Below are 26,849 nucleotides of genomic sequence, written 5' to 3'. Positions count from 1 at the left end.
TTTTCACTGTTAAATAGATTATAATGTTGTATTATAATTGAAATCTACAAAAAATAAAACAGATAAAATACAATAAAGGAAACTCTTATAGCTGTATTTAGGATGTTGTTTATTTTCCCACTAGCCTGAAGTCGAAAAAAAAAACTTATGAAAAGCCAAAAAGCCTAAAATCATTGCACTGACAGGTACATCAAAAAACCTGCAGTATCTCGCAATAATACAGGCTAATATAATACATTTAATTTTATTTAATGACATTTTCATTCATTCAGTCTTTGATTTATTTTTTTTTTGGCCTTAGTCCCTTTATTAACCGCCGATTTATCGTGTGGGTTTCCTCTGGGTGCTCCGCTTTCCCCCACAGTCCAATCACATGCGCTATAGGGGAAATTATTAAACTATTAGCTGTAGTGTTTGTGTGTGAACGAGCGTGAATGAGTGTTTCCCAGTGCTGGGTTGCAGCTGGAAGGGCATCCGCTGTGTAAAACATATGCTGGATAAGTTGGTGGTTCATTCCGCTGTGGTGACCCCTGATTAATAAAGGTACTAAGCTGAAAAAAAAAATGAATGAATGAGTGATGCTCTGGCTCTACTAGGGATGCCTTATATTGGATCCATTTTCATGTTTAAAGTGTTAGTTTACCCGACTATTCTGTTCTGTGGTGATGAATAAAGGGACTAAGACGAAGGAAATTTCATGAATAAATATACAGATAAAACGCAGAATTATTATAGATTATAATACAGTGTATGCAGCCTATACGAGTACACCCCTCACAGACCTCTCTTTTAAATTCATATTTTGAGTAGGAAGCTATACAATATTATATTTGTGCAAATACACTAGATTAGTCAGTACTGAAGCCAAATCTGGAACTAATCTAACAAAACAACTTAAGATAACGGTCCAAAAACTAATACAGCCAAATTAATTTGTTATAGAAATATATTATAATATATATATAATATAATATAATATATATATATATTAAATACAAATAATAAAAAAGAGGAAAAATCAAGAGAAGCAAAAAAATTGAAAAAATTTAGTTGAATTTTTGTAGGTTGTAATTTATTTTTGCAATATTTTGCTTGAATATAATTGTATAATCTTTCAATTTCTAAATATATTTGGTGACTAAAATATTATTTTAATACAAATTTTTGTTTAATAAATCTGTTTTGTTTAAATGCACTAAAATACACAGCCTAAATTCACTGAGAAATTAATAAAAATATTCATTTTCAAAATGGGGTGTAGGCATGGGCCAGTATAAGATTCTGATGGTATGATAACCTTGTATAAAAATATCCACGGTATTTCACGGTATTGTGCTCACTGCTCTAAATATATTCTTTTTAAATGTCTGGGTAAAAAACTAAAACCTTTTTCCCCTTTGAAAACAATATATTCTATTATTTGTAAGATTTATGATATTTTGGAGCAGTAAACACGTCAGGCAATATAATTCAAATGGATCATTGACTTTAAAAACACAGATTTCTTTACAATTTAAAAGGCATCTTTGCATATTTTTTCTGCTGGAGATACTTTTCTAATAAACAAACAAAAAATGTAAATAAAGAAATCTTACACATACCTTAGATCAGGGGTCACCAATCTCGGTCCTGGAGGGCCGGTGTCCCTGCAGGGTTTAGCTCCAAGTTGCCTCAACACACCTGCTTGATTGTTTCAAGAATACCTAGTAAGACCTTGATTAGCTTGTTCAGGTGTGTTTGATTAGGGTTGGAGCTAAAATCTGCAGGACACCGGCCCTCCAGGAACAAGTTTGGTGACCCCTGCCTTAGGTTATCATCCCATGATGTACTCGATTATGCTAAGCACTGTATATCCTATTATATCATAAATCCATATAGTGTCTTTTTCTGCCTTACAACCTGACGTCATGCCTTTATTTACATGTAATACAAAGTTTTTGTCAGTAAAAAAATCCCTTAACGCCTATAAATTCATTAATTTCATAGCCAATCAAAATGAAAACTACTCTGACCAGCAGGTGGCAGAAGAGACCAATACAGCTCTATTCTATTCTATTCTATTCTATTCTATTCTATTCTATTCTATTCTATTCTATTGTTTTGGTGACTCAATATTTTCGTTTTATGTTATTATTATATAATGTATTTACCTAATGTTATTATAACAGACGCACAGTCCTAATATCTTCTGCAACTTATAATGATTACTAGTAATGTGCAGTGTATATCTGTTTCACCAATTTAGATCAGTACATCTATTAAACATACATGCAAGCACACACTATTAATAAGCTAATGCATTATGAGCTTGAACATCAAAAAATAATAGCTATACATATGTTTTTAATAAAACATCAAGATGTATATTAGTTTATTAATACGTTGATTTATGTACGCTTTATATACTAGTACCAAAACAACCTAAAAGTATGTTCTTCCCTTTACGCTTAATATAAATTACAACTTGTGTCTTGTAAATCTATCAACTACCCAAGAACAGTTACAAATGTGAAGCCACGCCCCTAAAGCTGTGTCATGAACCAATCACGGTCGTGTTCATGGAGGCTTTCTGGTCACGTCACTGCTGGCAGTATATATAGCCATGGTCTGCGCTGGTATAAATGAACTGCAGTAAGCGAAACAGAGCCTCTTTGAGTGAAGTGACACTGCTGCTCTGACAGATATCAAGCATGGCAGGTATGTGGAAATTCATATGCTTTGTCAGTGTAGGTTGCATCATCTGTAAAATAAAGATAATGATAATAATATTGAATGTATTTGCACATTGAGCTATTTGATTTATGTAATTATAAATGTTTTAGAGACTGTGCATGTGTTTGTTATTGCTTATATTCATATTTCTGTAGCATAATAAATTGGTTAATATTTTGTACTGGCATTATTCGCATCCTTTAGTTTTTCTAGCAATATTTTTCTGCCACAAATCATGTAAGCTTTTAATAATGTCTGAAGAGAACAACTTGTTATTGATATTATTTGTATGTGGTTCAAATGAGTCAGACTGACTCGAGTTACGATTCATTGATCCGAGAATCATCTTCAAAGTGTTCGACTCAGTGAACAGATCTGAGGACTCGATGCATAAGTTTGTTTTTGATGCATATCATAACAATTTGCGTAAAACACATTCGAATGAGAGATATAACATAGTTATAGTTATGCTTAATGCAAATTTAAGCAATATTTGTTTCTGAATTACCTCTTGTTGTGAGCTGAATCATGGATGGGCTTCAAATATGATTCACTACAGTCATTTTAATAAAACTATTGATAAAAACGTAACAACGTGATTGTACTTTAATATTGTGGATGATTTGTTTCTCTAAGGAAACTCTTCGTGAGGTGAAATAATTACTGAATCATTGTAAACAATTCTTTAATACTAATAGTTCAAAGGAATCGATTCTTGTGATGAAAAACTCCTATTTTTATATCCTATAATATGCTGTCAATACTGTAGTAAATCCTGGTTGCCTAAAAATTTAAGCCGAATCAAATTAACATTATGAGTCCAATGAACTTATGTCAAACTGACTTAGACAGCTCACATAAATTATAAACTTACAGTAGAACATGATTAACTCAATTTAATAAGTTACAATGACCTAAAACATTTGCTGTCAGGACTAACTGATCATATTTTTTACAGTGAACTTGACGTCTCCTCATACACATGCAACTTACAAGTGTGAATTTGTATGGAAGTGACATTTTTGGCAAACCTTGACCTCATATCTGAAGTGATTTAAAGGGATAAAACAAAAAATAAATAAAATACAATAAAAAAAATAAATAAATAAATAAAATACAATAAAAAAAAAAAAAATAATAATAATAAAAAATAAATTAAATAAAATCCAAAATTTTAATAAATAAAAATAAATAAATAAATAAATAAAATACAATAAAAAAATAAAATAAAAAAATAATTAAAATAACTAAAAAATTATAAAAAATAAATTAAATAAAATCCAAAATTTTAATAAATTAAAAATAAAATAAAATAAATAAATAAATAAATAAAATACAATAAAAAATACAAAATAGATAAATAATTAAAATAAAGATGAAGTAAATAAAAAATCAAGTACATTTAATTTAAATAAATAATATTAATTTGCTAAAACTTTCTCATTTCTTTAGCAGATCAGGCTTTTGTCACTTTGGCCACCAATGACAGCTATGCGAGAGGAGCGATGGTGCTGGGAAAATCCCTCAGGAACCACAAGACTTCCAAAAAGCTGGTGGTGCTCATTGGACCTCACGTGTCGGATCAGTCAAGGTAAAACATGTTCATCTAACCCACCATATTCTGTCGCAAACCTGTTTGACCTCCAACAGAAAACTGTTTTTTTAATATCTGTAGGGCGGTGCTGCATAACATCTATGATGAGGTCCGGCTAGTGGACGTGTTGGACAGTGGAGACGCAGCCCATTTGGCCATGATGAAGAGACCTGATCTGGGTGTCACTTTCACCAAGCTGCACTGCTGGACTCTCACACACTACTCCAAATGTGTGTTCATGGATGCAGACACACTGGTGAGTGTTACATAGAGGGATTTCCAAGCAGATTTCAAGTTCAGATTTCAAGTTCAAGTTGTGCCTTGTCAAAACATGCATGAAATATTTATAATGCGGTTAGTCCATGTGGTTTGCCGTGTCATTTGAATTACATTGTGCCTCGTTGGAGGTGTGAATATAAGCATTTTGCATTACGTTTAGCTTGTTGGACTTGATGCATCTGTGCATGCATTTAATGTAGATTTGTGTAATTGGTTAGATGACACATACAGTTCCCAGCATGAATAAGAAAAATGTATATTTTTATTAAGTTGTTCAGTGTAAGTGGACTATAAAATGAGTGCATTTTTATAAGAAATAATAGCATTTATAAAATGGTTTTACCAATAAACCAGTAAAGCAGATTGGCTGATGGCTGTTATGTATATTAATTTGTGGGCTTTGTAAATCTGATATTTAAACAGGGTATATGCAGGAATCCTAAAGGTAATTTCAATACCTTTTTTTGCAGTTGAATAAATCAATGGAGCACAACCGTGCAACAGAACTCAGATAAGCTCGGAAGAAACAAAGCTTGAAACAATAAATGACACGGTTGTTTTCAGAGACAGGCTTCAGCCACTGTTTAAACTCGTCTGTCTCCAAATAGGAGTACGCAAACTTACATTTTCCCATTTTGCCGTCAGTTTCGCTCTGTGGTTTCGCTATATGTGGAGAGCGTCACATCACCTTCCCGCATTTGTCGCAAATTACAGGACATCACCCGGACGGAAGAGCTTGGCCAGGTCTGAATTAATCACGTGGACTGAGCACGCCGTCGTTAATATTAAGCGGAAAGTAAATATATTTATGCTTTTTTTTGGAGTCAAACTTTTTGGACAATGCTTAAACAAAATTTAAGACCTCGTAAAAACGCGATTAAGACTTTTTAATACCATTTAAGGGTTGATTTATCAACTTTTAATACTTTTTAAGACCCCACAGACACCCTGTTAAAGGACTGTTCATAAATGTTAATATATTCATCATTCATTTTCTTTTCAGCTTAGTCCCTTTAGTAATCAGGAGTCGCCACAGTGGAATGAACCACCAACTTATCCAGCATATGTTTTACACAGCAGATGCCCTTCCAGCTGCAACCCATCACTGGGAAACACCCATACACACTCAATCACACACATACTGTACACTACGGACAATTTAGCTTACCTAATTCACCTGTACAACATGTCTTCGGACTTGTTGGGGGAAACCGGAGCTCCTGGAGGAAACCAACGCAAACACGGGGAGAACATGCAAACTCCACACAGAAATGCCAACTGGCCCAGCCGGGACTTGATCCAGCGACCTTCTTGCTGTGAGGCGAATCCACTGCGCCACCGTGCAGCCGAGAACAGTTGTGCTGCTGAATATTTCTGTGAAAACCACAATATTGTTTCAGTATTCTTTAATGAAGAATTGGATTTATTTGATTTGATCTGCTTTTATTATAACATGATTCATTTGCTTTATAAAAATTGACTCTAAACTAGGGCTGAACAAGATATCGTTTGAGCATCAATATAGTAATGAGTGTATCTGCAATAGTCACGTCGCTGGATTAGATTATTAAAGATTAAAATAAAAGATATTATAATTTTTTAAAATGATTTATACAATGATGACCCTGTTATTTTGAAATTGATTAATCAATTTATGTCCTTAAATACTGTTAGACTCCTGTCTACACAGTTTATTTATTTACTTTTGCTTGTACTTTATTTGTACTTTATTATTATGTACTTTATTATTATGTACTTGTACTTTATTATGCACTGTGTAGAAAAATACGGTATCATCCCAGTCGATCTAAATGAATGAAATCTTTTCTAATCAAATCAAATTATCAGGTGAAATTATATTCATATCGCAATATTTATTTTGGCAAAACAAAATATTGCAGTGTCAGATCTCTCCAATATCGTGCAGCACTACTCCAAACGTTCGAACAGTAGAGAAACATTCACTCATTCATTTTCCTTGGGATCAGTCCCTGATGATCAGGGGTCACCACAGCGTAATGAACCGCCAACTATTTTGGCATATGTTTTTTTACACAGCAGATGCCCTTCCAGCCACAACAGAGTACTGGGAAACCATACACACTCATTCACACTCATACACTACGACCACATTTTGTTTACCCAATTCACTTACAGTATAGCGCATGTCCTGTAGAATAACATACTATAATTAATTATAGTAATTCAATCAGTAAATCTTGTAAAAATCTACTAAAAAATGTTTCCTGTGGGCTCTAGGTGGTATCAAACATCGATGAGCTGTTTGACAGAGAGGAACTGTCTGCAGCGCCGGACCCCGGCTGGCCCGACTGCTTCAACTCTGGTGTGTTTGTGTTTCGTCCATCCAATGAAACCTACGGCAAACTTCTGGAGTACTGCACACAACACGGCAGCTTTGACGGCAAGTACAATAAACCACTGCTGTCATTCATTTTTAGGTGAATCAGAAGCGCTATAACAACCCCCCCAAAAAAGTATTATTATTTTTTACTTCAAGTGAGTGCCCTGTCTGACTAAACCCATCACTAGATAACAACCACACTGAGGTATGGATGAAGTACATTCAGGAGGTTATGTATAAAAGCGCAAGGGATTTACATGTTAAGTCAATGCAAAGATGCAAATAGACATCCTGCGGTGCAATTCGCACGAATGAGGCAGCACGAATGACAAGATTCGCACGAATGAAGTGGCATGAATTAAGCGTTTTGATGATTAACATGCAACGTCCCTCCTTTTGGAAAATCTAAACGTTAGCAGACATTCGCGCCGCATTAACCAATCAGGAGGTTGTTGGAGCGTGTTTATGACGTAGTGCCTGTTGTTGGTGTCCTGAGAAAGCTCCATCATCCAGGTATAGTTTCTGGAGGAGCTGATGAACTCAACGAGCTGGGTGCACCTCTGAAAAGATCTAGTGGACTCAGACATGGCGGCGAACTAATCGACACCGTTTTTCAGCCTTCCTAAAGCACCTCTCCCATGACGCAAATCCACATCTATTGTGAAGTGAATTTCAAGTGCGAATGAATCGAATTTGACATGCAAATGAAGCGAGTGAACTCAAACAGCTGTCCTGAATGTACTTAATCCCGCTTATTACACGGCTACTTGTCACGAAGCATAAACATTTAGACATAAAACATTGTTCTTAGCCGTAATCATTTATTAATTCTTGAATTAAACGCAAATCTGACAGAAACAAAAACAGCTGATGGAGTATACACTAACCTGTGCATTATTCAGTCACAAGATGGCATCAAACGGTCACAAACGCAGAGCTGACAGAAACAAAAACAGCTGATGGAGTATACACTAACCTGCGCATTATTCAGTCACAAGATGGCATCAAACAGTCAAAAAATCAAAGCTGACAGAAATGAAGACCGCTTAATGGAGTAAACACTAACCTGTGCATTATTCAGTCACAAGATGGAGCCAGAGAGTCAAAAACGCAAACGAAACAGAAACAGAAACAAATACAGCTGATGGAGTATACACTAACCTGTGCATTATTCAGTCACAAGATGGCGCCAAACAATCAAAAAGTCCAAAGTTGACAGAAATGAAAACAACTGATGGAGTATACACTAACCTGCGCATTATTCAGTCACAAGATGGCGCCAAATGGTCAAAAACACAAAGCTGACAGAAACTAAACCATCTGAATGAAGCATATACTGACCTACATATTATTAATTCACAAAATAGTGCCAAACAGTCAAAAACATGATGTGATGGACAAGCAGATACATATGAATGTAGATGTAGGTATATGGAACTAAATGTATTCACTGAGGGTCAAGGTGATTTGGAGTTCCTGAGTGATCCTGCGTTATTTAGAGGTTGTTATCTCGGGTTGACATACTTTGGAATGTTGTGAGTGACCAATCAGAATTTTCCAGACAGCCGCGTAACTATGAACTATAAAACTGCTTTTACACTGAATGCGCAATATAGTTATTGTCTGTCGGACTATGTCCTCCAAGCGTTTTAATGCTTTGTGGATTCTGATTGGCTCTCAGTGTTTCTAATAATTATTCCAACAATGCTTCTCCCATCGCTGTTTTAGCTGGGGTCTGGGCTGTTCTCTTAGAATGACATAGAAACAACAAAAATGCAGTCTTCAGTATACAATACACACATACAGTCCTCTGCCATGTAATCAGTGGCAAATTTAGGCATGGGCGATCACCCAGAGTGGCATCATGGAGACCAATACAATACAATATAATATAATATAATATAATATAATATAATATAATATAATATAATATAATATAATATAATATAATATAATATAATATAATAACATTATACATATATATATATATATACATACACACACACACAACATACACACACATACATATATATAAATAACATATATATATATACAGTTATTATAGTTGCGCTGAGACAATTGTTTCTATAAATGCTCTGTTTTAAATGGTTCTAAATCTGCAAGCTTGAACTCCCTGATAAAGCCCTCTTGTCATTTAGAGCTAGTATTTAGAGTATTTGTTTACAGCACTCTTGAGCCTCTTGAGCTTTGTCTAGATAGTAATCTGATATTTGTTTATACGGCTTTTAAAACCCCCTATATTTATCTTTCTGTTGGTTTTTAAGCACCCTGTCTGAAACAGAGTAGATGTTTAACGAAGCAAGTTTTAGGCTAAATACATTTTTATTTTAAAATGAATTTTTTTTTTTTTTTTAAAGTTATGTACGTGTACATGCAGATCTACTAAAGATAGTTCAAATGTATTTGGCATTGATTTGGTTGTTAAATACTCACATATGCATAAAGATGGATATAGATAATGGTATCGTTTTCAAAATGATGACGGTTGGGCCACAAAACATGTCATAAAGATTCATTCATTCATTCATTTTAATGAATAATTATAAGTGTAATGAAATGAAATATAATAAGTGGACTCTTCTGTAATCACATCATAAAATTGAAGTAAAATGAATAGTAGCTATTTTCTAGTATTTTTTGTAATGGTTTTTTTGCAAATTTTCATTTTCTGTCACTCTTAGTACACGATATAACTACAAAAGCGTACAGTAAATCTTTAAACAGGAAAATTATCCAAACTCTTTTTTATTTTTATTTTTTAAATGAAGTAATATGCTAATGGTCTAATATGATTCAATGATCTATGCTAAGCTAAGCTAAAAGTGCTCCCGCCAGACCTGAAAATCATTCATTCATTTTCTCTTCAGCTTAGTCCCTATATTATTCAGGGGTCGCCACAGTGGAATGAACCGCCAACTTATCCAGCATATGATTTACGTAGCGGATGCCCTGACAGCTGCAACCCAGTACTGGGAAACACCCCCACACTCTCGCATTCACACACATACACTATGGACAATTTAGCTTACCCAATTCACCTACAGCGCATGCCTTTGGACTTGCGGGGGAAACCGGAGCACTCGGAGGAAACCCACACCAACAGGGGGAGAACTTGCAAACTCCACACAGAAATGCCAACTAGCCCCGTCGAGGCTGGAACTAGGAAACTTCTTGCTGTGAGGCGACAGCGCCACCCCATTCATTAATTTTCCTTCGGCTTAGTCTATATTTCAGAGCTCGCCACAGTGGAACGAACCACCAACTATTCCAGCATATGTTTTATGCAGCGGATGATCTGGAGAAGGGCATTCGCTGCACAATACATATGCTGGATAAGTTGGCGGTTCATTCCGCTGTGGCGACCCCAGATTAATAAAGGGACTAAGCAGAAAAGTAAATGAATGAATGATCTGGAGATCAGCTAAAAGAATTAAAAGTGATACGACTCGACTATTTAACTAATAAAATGAGCCTATTTCCCCCCAAAAAAGGCTGAGTTTTCCTTTAACAATAACCCTGCAGCAGAAACATCTCGACATATAATCACACACCAACAGTTTGACGTGTGCTCATCTCACACACCCTGTCAGCGTAATTAAGTCGCCGTTACTTGTTTGCATCACAAAATGACTTCAAGTGAAAAAGCCCAGCAGATCCTCATGAGTATTGCCCAACACAGCTGGTTCATAACCCCGGCGAGAGGAATTTGGCACAGGCGCTCTTAGCAAACAAAAGCCCTTTCAAGGCAACCCTCTTTTCCCCTTTTCTTTAGGAGCCAAAGGCCATTTTTCTGCAGCCACCTCTTGGCGAAGATGCTCGTTACGCAACGTTTTATGGCTTTTAGTAATTTGATAAAACAGGAAAGGAGCATGCATGTTTCTATTCTGCCCACAAAAAGTGCAGGACGAGTAATTGTTAGCACATGGCAGATTGCATGAGTGGGTGATTTGCAGATTTATAATGTTTTGGCGTTAACGTTTTGAACGTGTTTGCAGCTCGCCAACACAGTGAATCCATTATTATCCAGCCTGGCTGACATTTTTAGTGTGACCATAGAGGAACCAATTAGATTGCCGTGTTGTGAGGGTGGACTGCTGAAACTAATTGACACGGCTTACATTATGGAGACTGGCTGCTTTTCAAAAGCCTTTTGTTATCCCGCTGAATCCCGCGGCTCTCGTAATTAGGCTCTCTGCTTATCGCAGGCTGTTTAAGCGCTACACTTTTCTTCTCTTCAGTCTATTTTGGTCCCTGGTGGTTTTGAAGTGACCAGTGGTCATCTTCTGACCATCATCTGCTCTGTTTAATGACGCGGCAGATCTCTTATGGTGTGGTAATTTGGAATGATTGCTTTATTTTTAGCTGGGCGGTCGTTCTGTGATCATAATAGGGATTGCTTGAACTCTTCTTGACTGTTGCCATGTTGTAACATTTGATGTTATTTGCTTAGTGAAACTGACAGGGAGGAATATTAAAGTCTAAAAGCACAATTACAATGTAAAAGTGTATTTCTGTTTACAAGATGACACTGGAAACGCCAAGATGTGCATACATTTTGATAATGTGCACAAAAAAAACTTTCAAAATCATAACCAAGTAGGATAAAGATTATATTCGATGAGAAAAACTGCACACACACTACAATGAAAACACTTTCACCAAACAAATTCCAGTATGTGCATTAAAAAAGTCATATTATAAGAGATCATGTGATGATAAAAATGTGTGTGAATGGATAAACCAGCAGGCTGAGCACACTGTAAAACATCTGAGATGTTGTTGTGGTCATTCTAAAACGCTTTAACCGTTTCAGTATTAGTGTTGTTATGCTATTAATTACCTCCAGAATAGTCAAGAGTGTCTGTGCTCTGCGTCTGACGCCGTCAAACGCCACCACGCGTTCATTGCATATCGGCATCGTCTTTTGGGATGCAAGTCATTTGTTAGATTCTCCTACCACAGCATATTCTGGCTTTACTGTTGATATTTGGCGCTAGTTAATCAGGAATGTGATGATTTTGCTCTCTTTGATTCGTTGGATGGAAACGATGCTTTATTCGCACATGTTTTATGAAGGGGGTGTTCATTAGACTGTCATAAAATCTTTATAATCATGACGTGACGCCTCTCATGAAAATTAATGAGATTTTATGCCACTTATGTCGTTAAAGTCCATGTGAACTCACTTCGTTAAAGTCCACTTCCTCACTTCTGACTGAAATGGAATATTGAGTAGGGGGCGGGGCTTTTTTTTGCAAATCATTCCCTTTCAGCAAACTAATGGTAAGAGGGGTGTGGCTAAGAATATAAGCCGTCACCAAAGTAGCGCCACTCCACTTTTTTTTTTTCTGAGGATTAACTTAAAGAGTAACAATGTGCGCTAAGATGTTAATAAGCAATATAATCATTGAGGCAGGTTTGCAATTTCAATACTCCACTGTTTAGAGCAAGGTAGGGCCCCAAAATTATACTGCTTAGGGACCCCGAATGTACAGGGCTGGCCCTGATCGGCTGGGTGGGTGTTGGACCGGTGGAGTTACATGTCTTTTGACAAATATGATGATGTTACACTTGTCCTGAGAGTCTGCACTCTCAAAGAGCATCCCTTGCCTGGAAAACTACCGCGTGTTCATTGCGTTTCGTCTTCTGAGGTGTAAATTGTTAATTATATAAGAAAAAAGGCCCACAGTAGCTTTTCCTACCACAGCAAATTCTATTTTTCTATTTAAATTTTGGAAGGGATGAGTTTGTTGTTATATACTTTGAGTATATGCAGTTACATAAGTTTATTTCGCGTCTTTGGACTGGAAACATAGCTATCAACAAACAGAGAGAGTTTCAAGAGTGTTTTTATAACCGGAAAAAGAGCCAAATTGATTTAATATAGATAAAATAATTGGAAAGCAAGGAATTGAATTAGAAATATATAGTAATAGGTCATCTGCATATAAAGATCATTTAACTTTAACACCTGAACGCACCAGACCATGCAAAGGCGAAGACCTAAGAGCTATTGATAGTGGCTCTATGACCAAGGCAAATAGTAAAGGGGCAAGTGGGCGTCCCAATTGGAAATAGCTGGATCTAATATTATTGGTATGCACACTTGCCTAAGGGGAATTATATAAAGGTTGTATCCACTTCATAAAACTGTCCTCAATCCTGAATTTAAGGACTGCAAACCCCACTCAACGCGATCAAACGCCTTTTCAGCGTCACATGAAATCACAACTTCAGGTGTATTTAAAGCAGTGTTTCCCAACCCTGTTCCTGAAGGCACACCAACAGTACACATTTTCAACCTCTCCCTAATCAAACACACCTGAATCAACTCATCAGAAGATTAGAAGAGACTCCAAAACCTGAAGTTAATGGGTCAGATAAGTTGGTGTGCCTCCAGGAACAGGGTTGGGAAACAGTGATTTAAAGAATGTTTGGAACAAATTACATTTAAGAGTGTATGAACTTTAATTGTCTCCCTTTGATAAAGCCTGTTTGTTCCTCTGATATAATTTTTGGAAGTAGGTTTTCAAGATGAGAGACTAATAATTTGGCCAATATTTTGGGATCTACATTTTGAGAGAGAGAGGCCGATATGAACTACATAATTTAGGATTTTTAATGCATCAGAAAAAGTTTTTGCATCAGAAAAAGAAACCGTGCAAATCACTTCCAGTCCTGTTGGCCGCTCAGACCCCTGGCATCCCGAAAACAAAACATCAGTTTGTTCCCGCGTACCTGCAGGTTTCAAAGTATCCGTGCGACAGTGAGTCTAACAGGCATCCCTCCATTTCCTCCATTATTACAGCGATGCTGACCCGAGGCCGTCACATGCTCTCGTTCTCATCCTCTGCCAATGTAAACCAGCGAGGGAGCGTTCGCATTCCTGCAGCATTCAGATCATCCTCTCAAAATGAGCTCAGAGATGTTTGTAGAGCCCCATGCAGAAGTAAAGCCCCGCAGGAGCATCTGAAGCCTGTTTCTGGGCTCCTGGAGGCACACCCAGATTAAATGACGGCGGGTTGGTTTAACTGGTATACCGGCATGCTTTGTGAACACATTATTCTGGTCAATCTGTTAAAGGTACGTAGGGTTATTAAGTGCGCTCGGCTGGCAGTGACTACATTTCTTCATTTCCTCATAGCGTGCGCAGATGTTGATGGGTTTCAGTGCAGAGGATGGCAGTGAATTAGAAGCGCAGTCCAAACAGAGGTCACTCTCAAACATGCTGCTTTCTGTTGACTGAGGGCAAAAAATTCATGTTAGCTACTCAAACATGATCCAAATTGTTTAGAGGAATTTTAAAGGGCAGCTATGATGAAAATCATCTTTTGTAAGCTGTTTAGACAGAACTGTGTGTACGTATAGTGTGTCCACAGTCATTTTGGGGGGATATAAAGGCAATAAGTCTCTTTTTTTATTTTCCTGATGTTAAATTAGGTTCCAAATCCCTCCCATTTTGAGGCCGACTGCAATGTGACGTAGGAGTGCGGTTTCCCCGCCCACCGATATGATTGACAGCCACATATTAACATGTCTCCATAGTAAGGCATATAGTCATATCAACAAGACAGGATATGTGCAAAGCAACTGTGATTAAAAGATCTGTTCAGCTCTCTGTGATCATCAGCAGCTCAAGAATGAGTTCAAAACGTTTTTAAAACAGAGCATGTTTGTAATAAATGCAGTAAAAACAATACGTAATTCATCACCACAGCTGCATGTCAGTACAATTATTAATAGAAGATGCTTCAATCCCGGTTTGTGAATGTTAAATCTGGTTTATTTTGTACATTAACATAACGGATGTCCATAGAGCCATGGATATTAATGTGTAACCTCTCACATTTGCCGTGTGCATGCGCGTGAACTTCATAACAACATTGTGTGTGACTCACCTTGAACTAACTCCACAACAAATATAGCCAATAACCATTGGGAAAGTTCTTTCTGTAGTAAAGGAGATCTGCTTCATTCTTGTCTGTCACTGTGCTGTTTATCTACGTGAAGGCTACACGCACCAGAGAAATACAAACAGATCTCTGACGCACATGGGAACAGTGGGCGGGGAGAACCAGCTTATTTGCATTTAAGGCACATGCAACAAAAACAGCTACAGCAGGGATGTCCAAACTACGGCACGCGGGCCATCTGTGGCCCGCAATCGTTTTTTTTATAAATATTAAAGGGCACCTATGGTAAAAAATCGACTTTTCAAGCTGTTTGGACAGACATGTGTACAAGTATAGTGTATCGGGCGTCATATTGGGGTGATATAAACACACCCAGTGCTTTTTTTCAATTTAACAACATAAAAAACGGTGGACCAATTGGAGCGGTTTTCAGACCGACCGCAACTTGACGTAGGAGAGCGGTCCCCCGCCCACCAATATTGATTGACAGGCGCGTCATCATATCCTCAGTTTGTTGATTCACGTCCGCCATTTTCAGCGTGAGTCGAAGCGATATCACTAAAGGAACACGCTAGCTCTATTTTTAAATGCAAGGCTCATTGGGCTCAACACAAGAGCAATATTCTCCACATTATCGCTCTAATCGGAATTATTGGTTGTATCTTTAGGTAGGTTTGCAAACATGTGTACTTCTCATTGAGTCTACCTTATACTTCAGCCATTTGCATTTTTCACGATCACAGAAGCTCCCTGTGATGTTAACTAGGTGCTGCTGTACCTGACGCAGCGCCATGCTTTTTAGAATTCTAAACATAGGTTTCTATCAGGGTACACACAACGGCGCTTCAAGTCGACGTCTGGGCGACGCGGACAGCCGCCGTTGTGTGTACCCTGATAGAAAACTATGTTTAGAATTCTAAAATGCGTGGCACGATGATTTGGGACACTTCATGTTTCTGCCGTGCCACAGAGAGTGTCTGGTGTGCCGTGTCGCGGCTTCGAGCGGTGCATCCGGTGCCTCAGTCAAAGTTAATTCAGTGTGCGTGGTTATTAGTTTCTGTGTACAAGCTCGGCACTTGAAACTAGCACACAGTTGGCTGTAAAACTGTACAAAGACACAAATGATTTTGTACTCTCTGCTTGGTCTGTGTCCGAGTCGTATATGTACGACTGATTGCTGATCCTCTCACTCCTGCTTCTTCTCTCAGTCTGCCTGTCTCTGTTGCAAACACAGAGCGGGTGAGCTCATGGCCCCGCCCCCTTGTTACGTTGGGCGGGAAGCCGAAACTAATTTACATGTGAAGCAACACACCCCTAAATCAGCGAACTGTGGACACGCCCCCAACATGACACTTTTTAACACATTATAATAAACAAATCTGAATTGTGTTAAACTGAACCCAAACTGGCACACTCAGAAGAACCATAATATTAATATTAAATCATAAAAAAGAGGTAAACTATGTACCCTTTACCAGAATCTGGCCCGCTATACAAAAAAAAATGAACGTAATTCAATAAATAACCACCAGGTGTCGCTATGACATGCCTTCAATTAGGCAGCAGTTCCTGTTATGAAGTAAGACGAACCGATCAAACTGAAGGAAATATAATTGATAATCACGTTTTGGCGAGCCATGGCACAACCAAGAAAAAGGAAAATCAACAGTGAGTGCAGGAAATTTCAGTCACGTTGGGGAAAAGGATATTTCTTCACAGAGGTCAGCGGAATATGTGTCTGTTTAATTTGCCAGGAATCAGTTGCAGTAATGAAAGAATATAATATTAAAAGACATTATGAAACAAAACATCAGGCCTTCAGCTCTTACACTGGTGCAGAACGAAATCATAAAGTAAAACAATTAGCAGCTGCTGGATCAGCTCAACAACAGCAGTTTTTTCGAGCTGATAAAGTGCAAGAAAATTCTACGCTGGCTAGTTATGAGGTAGCTCAGCTAATCGCACAGCACAGGAAACCCTTCACTGAAGGAGAATTTATAAAGGATGAGTGTTGCTACTGTAATTTTCACAGAGAAGATTCAAGATTTAAAAAACGTAAGTCTTTCTAGAAACACAGTTGGACGACGAATTAAAATAATTCCATAATACACACACACACACATACATATATATATATATATATATATATATACATACATATATATACATACATACATATATACATGCATACATATATATATATATATACATACAAATGGGTTTTTTTTTGCATTTTGCATTTTTTTATTATCTGTCTGTAAGTGTCTATTATCTGTTTGTCTGTCTATTTGTAATTTTTTCTGTTTGTCTTATACTGTATCCTGTCTGTGTATCATATGTCTGTCTGTCATCTTTCTATATGTCTGTCTATAATCTGTCTATAGTTTTTGTGTTGTCTATTTATCTGTCTGTCTCTATATCTATGTGTGTGTGTGTGGGTGTGTGTGTGTGCGTGTGTGGTTTAAATCAACAAAAATCCTGTCATTTTTCCTTGAGTTTACTTATTTGTACAATCTCAAAAGACACGAGTTAACAAAATGACTTGAATTTTCACATTACGTTAGCCAGCTATCTACATGTCTGCAGCACACTATTAATATTTCATTTCCCATATTATTTTCATCCTGCACTGGTGTATTCTGAGTCGACCACAGCATGAGTCTCTTATACAGACACACTGACCATCTCAACACAGGCAGATTGAAACAGTCTTTCAGTGTTCGCCTTCAACACTGCAGCTTTCAGAGAGTCTGTGTGTGGTTAAGTGTGTGTGTGTCTTCCTGTAAAATATATATATATATATATATATATATATATATATATATATATATATATATATATATATATAATATATATATATATATATATATATATATATATATATATATATATATATATATATATATATATATATATATATATATATATATATATATGAAGAGTTCAGATTCAAAACCCTCTAAATCCATCAGACCTCTTTTCTTGTAAATGAGCATTTTCTATCAGGCTCCTCAGAAGTTTCATTTTACATGTAATGATAAGGTTATTAGCTAGTAAATAAAACACTTTTTTTTTTAAATGTCACTTTAGACAATTCTTTGGTTTTTAACAAGATAAATTTTCTTTTTTTGCATCAAAACCAGCTAAATCCACTTGTGCTTTTTTTGCAAAAACCTCTAAATCCACCTCGTGGGACAAGACAGTGTAATTAGTTGAAAATCACTAAAGATGCTATTAGAAATTATTTTACCAAACATAAAACAAATTACACAAACCACCTGACATTAACAATATATAAATCTGTCAAGTAAGTGGCGGTTCATTCCGCTGTGATTAACCAGGGAAAACCCAGAAAGAAAATGAATGAATGAAATCTGTCAAGTAAATGCATTAATCAATCATTAAAACTGACATTAAGTAAATCGTAACGATCTGTTGTCATTTCTGATATTTGGGATTTAGATTTAATGTAAGTACAGAAATGTAAACATTGTAAGCTAAGCTTGGTATATTCAAATAATGTAGTGTAAAACATTGTGAAACATCAATGTCTGTGCATTGTCCATTAATATAAAAAGATTATCAGGCATAAAGGTATTATGAATTAATATAAATTATGTAGAGCTTTATACATTATATTTATCTTTTATAAAATAGCTTACATTAGCAAATAAAATACAAGGTAGACCTGCTGGACAAAAGGGAGATGTCTCTCAGGCACTTTTAGAAACTGTCATTCATTCATTCTCACAATACTCAAGGTCTTGGTCTCTTGTTTATCCTCATAGCATTGACGTGGGATAAAAGAATAGCATCTTAACTCTGTCTTTCGTAAAACGCATTTGCTGTTTAATGTATAGTAAATCAGACTCATTGATAGTAGCGTCACTGCGCAAAAAAACGTTATGTTAAACGTTATGATCAAATGTTTTCTTTTTCTTATAATAAACAGATTTTTGAGGTAAAAGGGCATTTTCATTTGCCACTCACTGACAGTCAAACAGGCTCATCCAGTTCATCAAACTCTTTTGTTAATCGAAAGGGGAATAAAACAGTCTCCTCATAAAAGCCGCAGATCAGCGCGCCGTTACATTGAAAACATATGATTCGATTGGCGCCTTCTAATTGGTTCTTGGCATATAGCGGCTTTTGCTGTCAAAGGGAAGTTGCGTTTAGCGGCTTTTGCAAACAAACTGTTATTTCTGAATGTGCTGACGCTGGGATTTGAATGATTAGAAGCAAATCTATTTGTTGATGATGTACAACGTGCCTAAAGCATTCACTCAATGTCATCATCTCATTTTTGGCGGAAGTGGCATTTAACGGCTTTTGCATATATATATATATATATATATATATATATATATATATATATATATATATATATATATATATATATATATATATATATATATATATACATATATATATATATACATATATATATATATACATATATACACACACACATACATACATACATACATACACATATATATATATATATATATATACATACATAATACATACTGTATATATATATATATATATATATATTATATATATATATATATATATATATATATATATATATATATACATACACACATTATATATATATATACACAATATATATACATTATATGTATACACATTATATATATATATATGTGTATATATATATATGTATGTATATGTATAGATAGATCTATATATATAGATAGATAGATAGATAGATAGATAGATATACACATATATATATATATATATATATATATATATATATATATATATATATATATATATATATATATAAAATATGGATGAATATATATTAGTGTCTGTGACCTTTGAAAGCATGCAGGGGCTCGAGCATGACCTTTTTAGATGTAGGCTCTTTTTTCATCAAGTAAGCACCTGAATGCATTTCTACTGCAGGTTACAGATCAAAAACAACATAACTGGTGTTTGTGGTGTTTTAATATTCCGGATATGTGTTTGTGCAAATATCCATTGTGTGGTGATTATCGCAGTACAGGTGGACAGAGTCAGATTCACTGTGATTAAACTTACTGTCCAGAACAAAGAATACAAAAGACAGACGAATAAGAACCAACCACATCAGCCAACCAACCATAACATAAAAAGAGAATAAAAAATGATAGTGAACTCCTACTGGACTCTTTTGCCACTTTGGTGCTCTTAACAATGACAATTTGTTTGTTTGTTTATTTATTTATCTTTTTTTTTTTTATTATTATTTACTTTATTTTTATTTATTTCATTTAGTAGTTTGGTTCTGTTGTTTTAATTATTTAATTTCTTTCATTTTGTTATTTATTTATCTTATTTTCTTATTTTATTGATCATTTATTTTTTATTTATTTTAGTTCAGTTTTATATGTATTTATTGAACTAATTATTTACTCATTTATTTATTTGTATGTTTGGTTATTTATTAATTCCTCCATTTAGTAGTTTGGTTCTGTTGTTTTAATTATTTAATTTCTTTTTATTTTGTTATTTATCTATTCTTATTTTATTGATCATTTATTTTAATTTATTTTAGTTCAGTTTTATATGTATTTAACTAATTATTTACTCATTTATTTATTTGTATGTTTGTGTATCTGTTGTTGAAATTAATTTTGTGTCATTTATTTATTCGTTTTGTTTGTTTAATTGAATTATTTTCATTTAGTTATTTCTACATTATCTTATTTGTTTATTTGCATTTTCTATTTTTTAATGAATCATTTATTATTGCATTAGTAAATATTTAAAGTTTAAAAATTCCACTGTTTCCCTATTATTCTATTTTTGACATTATTCTATACTTGTTAATCCACCAGGAGGGGACCAAGGAGTTCTGAATGGCTTCTTCAGCGACTGGGCAACAGCCGACATCACAAAACACCTTCCCTTCATCTACAACATGAGCAGCATCGCCATCTACACCTACCTTCCTGCTTTCAAACAGTACGTGTGACCATGCCTGTCTTATTGAGGTCTCGGCTTGTTAAAAATTTGCATAATAATAATATTAACACGATGGCTCAGTGGTTAGCACTGTAGTCTCACTGCAAGAAGGTTGCTGGTTCAAGTCCCGGCTGAGATTGTGCTCTTTCTGCAAGCTATAAATGCCTTTTTGTCAGCATAGTGGCAGATTCAAAAACAAGACTAATGTCCTACGTTAATGAGGGAGAGATGGTCACTAGTGGGCGGGGCTTTTCCCCTCTGATGACACGTACAAAGGAAGAATGTCAATCAAAGTGTTTCAGCAGACTGTTTTTATCAAGTGTGATTATAAACAAATAAACGTATCTATAGGCCTGAGTGTGACTTGTCCACTTCTCCAGCGGCCCTGTTTGAGTCTCCACATGCCTCAGTCTATATCACTGATGCTGGCATGTGTTGGCCTTCAGGACGGTACAGTAAGAAGATCCACACACTAGTCACATGAAGACTAATGCCCTAAGATCAGGTTACAGACGCAGAGGAAAGAGAAGTGAGACGCACTAAATCACCTGACACACTCGCGCTAATGCGAACATGTTTTCAGCTGCCAGCAACAGTAAGAGTGTTGTCAGCTCAGTTTTAGATCATATTTTAAATGCATGTGGCTGGTTTTAACCCACAGAAAAGGTTAAAAAGTCAGAGCAGGTTTTAATTTGTCCAATTCTCAATATTTTTTGCTCCCATTTTTCCTGAGCTGAAAAAATGTATATGTGCACAAAAGTCTCATGTCTCTAAAATATTGTTCATCCATTAGTCTAAATCGGTGCTAGTGAGCACTTCTCCTTAGCCAAAATAATACATCCACCTCACAGCTGTGCCAAATCAAGATGCTGATTAGACAGCATGATTATTGCACAGGGGTGGCTTGGGCTGGCCACACTAAAGGCTGATTTATACTTATGCATCAAGCACACGCGTATTTTCCGGCGCAGACTTCACGGGGTCGCATAGCCCTCGCCGTGGTTGACGCAAACCTCTCAAAAAAATATCCTTAATGAACTGTCCAACCTGCGCTGCTCTCACCTGGGAAGGTGTGATCAAAGCACCTGCTGACTGCCCGGAGCTCAGATGTGCCATGTGGTCACTTGATGTGCAATTTCCACATTGTAGTGTGGACGGAGAGTTGTTCAGAAACGCTAGGTGAAACGCCAGTATGGACATACTAAAACGCCGTTTTAAAACTAAAATGTATTAGTGTAAACAGGGCCTAATATCTGCAGGGTTTGGATCAAGCGTAGGTTGAGTAAATAATAATTAGTTTGGGTGCACTATCCCTATCACTATCCTAATACCAGCAGCCTAAAAGCAGGGCTGGTTTTTCTGTCAACAGATATGGTGCAAATGCGAAAGTCGTGCACTTCCTGGGCCAGATGAAGCCGTGGAGCTACACATACAACCCAAGTCAGAGGAGGCTGAAGGGGGACATGCAGGGGTCATTAGACCCCAGTTTCCTGCTGGAGTGGTGGGCTTTATACAGCGGTGAGGTGGTGCCACTGCTGATGGGAGAATACGGAGACCAGCCCTTCTACTCCGGCTGTGAGGTCAGACACACACACACACACACACACACACACACACACACACACAGTTAACAATTAACAGGTCTTAATTGGTGAAATCAGCTTGGCGAATTTACTCCAATAAGTATTCTAGCCCCATTATTAATTCTTAAACTATTGCTGTTAATTATTATTATTATTATTATTGCAGAGCAGTGAAGCCAGACATGAACAGTTTTTTTTTTTCAACTAAGTGATGTTTTATAAACAAATTTCAGGAGGAGCACGCGCAGAAGTTTCAGTATCGAATACGTCATCGACAATTATTCTATTATCCAATCAGTTCTTGACCAAACCCCTATATATATATACCAAAGCTGTCTTACCTGCAGCATCTTACGACTTCAGCATCCCTCCACCACCCTGTCACCTCACCTCTTAAGCATTACAATCCCCGGGGGGAGCGTTCTGGGGCCGGGCTAGATACTTCGCTCGAATCCCAATTCCTCTCTGTTCCTGATAAGAGGAATAACTCGAGTTTGGGTGTCTTCCCCGAGCTCAGAGCCCTCTCCCCGGACAGCACGCCAAATACGCTTTATTCTGAAACTATTGCAAGTGTGAACTCGTGAATAACAGCTTATTCAATTCAATTCACCTTTATTTGTATAGCGCTTATACAATGTAGGTTGTGTCAAAGCAGCTTCACATAAAAGGTCATATAGTAAATAGGAACAGTGTAGTTAAGTTTGTAGTGTTTAAGTTCAGTTCAGTTGAGCTCAGTTCAGTGTGGTTTAATAATCACTACTGAGAGTCCAAACACTGAAGAGCAAATCCAACGATGCGCAGCTCTACAGATCCCGAACCATGCAAGCCAGTGGCGACAGCGGAGAGGGAAAAAAAACTTCACTAAAGGCGGAAGTGAAGAAAAAAACCTTGAGAGAAACCAGACTCAGTTGGGCACGACCATTTTAATTTCTCCGCTGGCCAAACGTCTTGCGCAGAGCTGCAGTCTCAGTGGCGGAGGCTGGAAGCTGGCCTCAGCGAAGACTCGTCTGTCTCTGGAGCGTCACAGGAGTCAGTCTCATGTTCACCACTCTTCCATGACCATCACAGAAGCTGCTCAGGATTCGGCCTGGTCCAGGATATGGAAACCTTGGGATCATCTCGCCGTTGGTCTTATAAAAAGAATAATCATTTAACAACATAAGACTAAGATCTAAATCAGAGTGCAACTTTGATTATATGTTTATGGTTATATGTTTAAGCATTTGAGCTACATGTTTCCAGAAGTTGGATATGACCAGACAGTCCCAAAACATATGTAAAAAAATGTACCACTGAAATTACTGTTGCACAGACTGCAATTGGGATTTGGTTTCATCTGATATATTGCTTATATGGGGTAGAATTCATTTTGTGTGCAGCTTTAAAATGGATAAGAAGTGCAAGAGTGGGGGGTTTTTGGAGGCAAGGCAGATATTTAACCAAACTGTACAGAACGTTTCTGTTAAATGGCCGTCTGAATGTTTCTGTGACCTGTGTTGTGTTCAGGAGGATGTGGCGGAGAGCACTCATGTCCAGCCGATCATGTCTTCAGCCGAGCGAAAGCAGAAATGGGAACAGGGTCAGGCCGACTACATGGGAATAGACTCTTTTGACAACATTCAGAAAAAGCTGGATGTTTTCCTCAAATAATAATACAAAAATGTAAAAACACAGAGATCTGAAAAGGTGTTCAGCTATGCAAGACGCTAACTCCTCACTTACTGCTTCATTCACTTTACTTTTGAAAGGCCGTTTCAAATGTGAACTCTAGTATTTTTACTCATTTCTAAAGGGAGTTTTGGGAAGTGTCAGTTTTCTCTTAAGCAAGTTTTAATGTTTTAAAGGTTTATTTAAAGTCATTTCTGGACATATACTGACACCTGCTGGTGTGGATGCATTGTTATGCAATAGAAATCTTTTAATTACTGATGCCATTGTAAATGTTCCCCATTCACATGATCAAATATTCATTCATTCATTTTCTTTTCGGCTTAGTCCCTTTACTAATCAGGGGTCGCCACAGCGGAATGAACCGTCAACTAAAATCCACCATATGTTTTACACAGCGGATGCCCTTCCAGCTGCAACTCATCACTGGAAAACACCCATACACTCTCATTCACACACATACACGATGGACGAATTAGCCAACCAAATTCACCTATAGCGCATGTGTTTGCACTGTGGGGGAAACTGGTGCACCCGGAGGAAACCCACACCAATGGGGAGAACATGCAAACTCCTCACAGAAATGCCAACTCACCCAGCCGGGGCTCGAACCAGTGACCTTCTTGCTGTGAGGCGATTGTGCTACCCACTGCGCCACCATGATGACATTTTTTTTTTTAATTTTATGAGGGTTATCAGTTTACCAAGCTATTACTTTCAGTATTCAGCTGGCACATGCAGTGTTATGACTACTGATGTGACTGAAATACTCATCTCAAGGGAGTTTACATACCTTCAGGTATAATTTAATAGTCATTTTAGTAAAAAAGAATTCAAGTAGAGCACATGTTGCCAGTCCTAGAACATTTAAACAACCTTTACATTTTTCAGAAAGACTATACAACTGGGGTTATATTTTTAATTCTGTCTTAAGAGACAAAAAACAGCTTTTTTTTCTTTACTTCAATCTGTGCCTTAGTGTTTCACATTTTCAAGGCTTGATGCTGTTAAATCTCAGTCTGATTATGTTTAATTCATTTCTGTCTCTGGTTTACAGATGTTGTTACTGCTATAATCTGTCTGTACTTGTTTTTTTTTTTTTTCTTCTCGTCATTTTTTATATCTTTGCATACTTTTCTTTTTGTCCTTTTTGTATCTGTTATCCTTTATTTGGTGTTACAGGGCCCTTGTCCCCCTCCAGCTACAAAATAAAGCCTTTAAAAATATATTGTTTAATCCATTTTTTATTTGGTATTCATATGTTAGATAGATAGATAGACAGACAGACAGACAGACAGACAGACAGACAGACAGACAGACAGACAGACAGACAGACAGACAGACAGACAGACAGACAGACAGACAGACAGACAGACAGACAGACAGACAGACAGACAGATAGATAGATAGATAGATAGATAGATATTGACTATTTCTAAATAAACGTGTTTTAAATATGTTTGAATGTAAAATATTTTCTACTTTTTTTAATTAAAAGAAGTTTGAAAAATGATGATCTGATACAATATGCTTTTAGTTTTAAAAAAAGCAATAAAATAAAATGGATCAAGACTATTAAACTACAAATGTTCAGTTTTTAAATGCTTTATGGGAGAAAAAACAATATTCTGATAATCTGATCATTCATAAATGGGTTCACAGCGACATTTAGTGGTTATTGGTAAAACTACATCTTTACAAAATCAAACCGGTTTGTCAAATTGACAACTGAGTGTTTGTTTTGCTATTGTTATTGTCTCTTTATACACCGTTAGACAGGTAATTTATGTACCTATCATTTTAATAAGCCACTTAAACAGGCTAATTTCAAATATTTAACTAATGGTTGTTTAATCTAAATTCAATAAATGCATGATTAAAAGCATTCTTGCATAAATGGCGATGTATATAATATTATTATTTTTAGTGCTGGGCAATAATTAATCGCAATTAATCGCATCCATAATAAAAGTTTGTTTCAAAATGTGTGTTATATATATATATATATATTCATTATGTACAGATGAAGTCTGAATTATTAGCCCCCCTGTTTATTTTTGTCCCAATTTCTGTTTAATGGAGAGTTTTATTTCAGCACATTTCTAAACCTAATAGTTTTAATCCCATGATGACAGTATATAATATTTTACTACATATTTTTCAAGACACTTCTATACAGCTTAATATTTTTTGTAGAATTTATTCATAATTTCATGTTTTTAATCAATTTATGTGGATGATAACAACTTAAACTTGATATTTCTGAAGTTTTGTTTCTAAATAATAAGCATAACAAAACTATTAAAGCTGTAGATTCAATTGGGCTGAGGACAAGGACAATAGCAGGGTTTGCAAATTGGTGTTACAGCAAGTGTTTTTATTAAAGAAACTAAATCTGAGAACCAAATGAATGACATATTCATTACAGAACTTACAGAAATCAACCATTAGTCCATTTTAGAAATTTTGAATAATAAAAATTATATTTTATTTAAATAATACTTATTTAAACAAAATAAATATATAAAAATAAAATTAAAAATTCCAATATATGCATTTATATAATATACACACAACACATTGTTAAAAGAAAACTTGTATTTGAATGCGATTAATCTTTGCCCAGCACTATTTATGACTAAAAATATTTGTTATATAGAGTGCACACTGCACAGAGCTGCATAAAACAATTCTAGTGGCATTCGTCCGTTCTAATAAGTAACCAGTCTGTATTTAGC

At 36.1% G+C, this 26,849-nt stretch overlaps 1 protein-coding gene across 2 annotated transcripts; it reads left to right on the top strand.

The window, feature by feature from the left end:
- Window positions 1-2,631: 2,631 nt before the first annotated feature.
- gyg1b (glycogenin 1b) lies at window positions 2,632-25,337 on the top strand. Of its 2 annotated transcripts, none has more exons than XM_056450734.1 (7): window positions 2,632-2,697; window positions 4,165-4,303; window positions 4,388-4,562; window positions 6,845-7,007; window positions 20,734-20,860; window positions 22,230-22,440; window positions 23,950-25,337. In XM_056450734.1, exons 1-7 carry the CDS (start codon window positions 2,691-2,693, stop codon window positions 24,091-24,093), a joined length of 966 nt encoding a protein of 321 aa, XP_056306709.1. In that variant the 5' UTR covers window positions 2,632-2,690; the 3' UTR covers window positions 24,094-25,337. The 2 variants fall into 2 exon arrangements, with proteins under 2 accessions (XP_056306709.1, XP_056306711.1); XM_056450736.1 differs by having other exon boundaries at window positions 2,634-2,697; window positions 4,168-4,303.
- Window positions 25,338-26,849: the final 1,512 nt, after the last annotated feature.

Source organism: Danio aesculapii, chromosome 24 (assembly GCF_903798145.1).
Source record: "Danio aesculapii chromosome 24, fDanAes4.1, whole genome shotgun sequence".
Taxonomy (NCBI): Eukaryota; Metazoa; Chordata; class Actinopteri; order Cypriniformes; family Danionidae; genus Danio; species Danio aesculapii.
The sequence above is the reverse complement of the archived record's forward strand: the minus strand, read 5'-3'. Positions and strand labels throughout refer to the sequence as shown.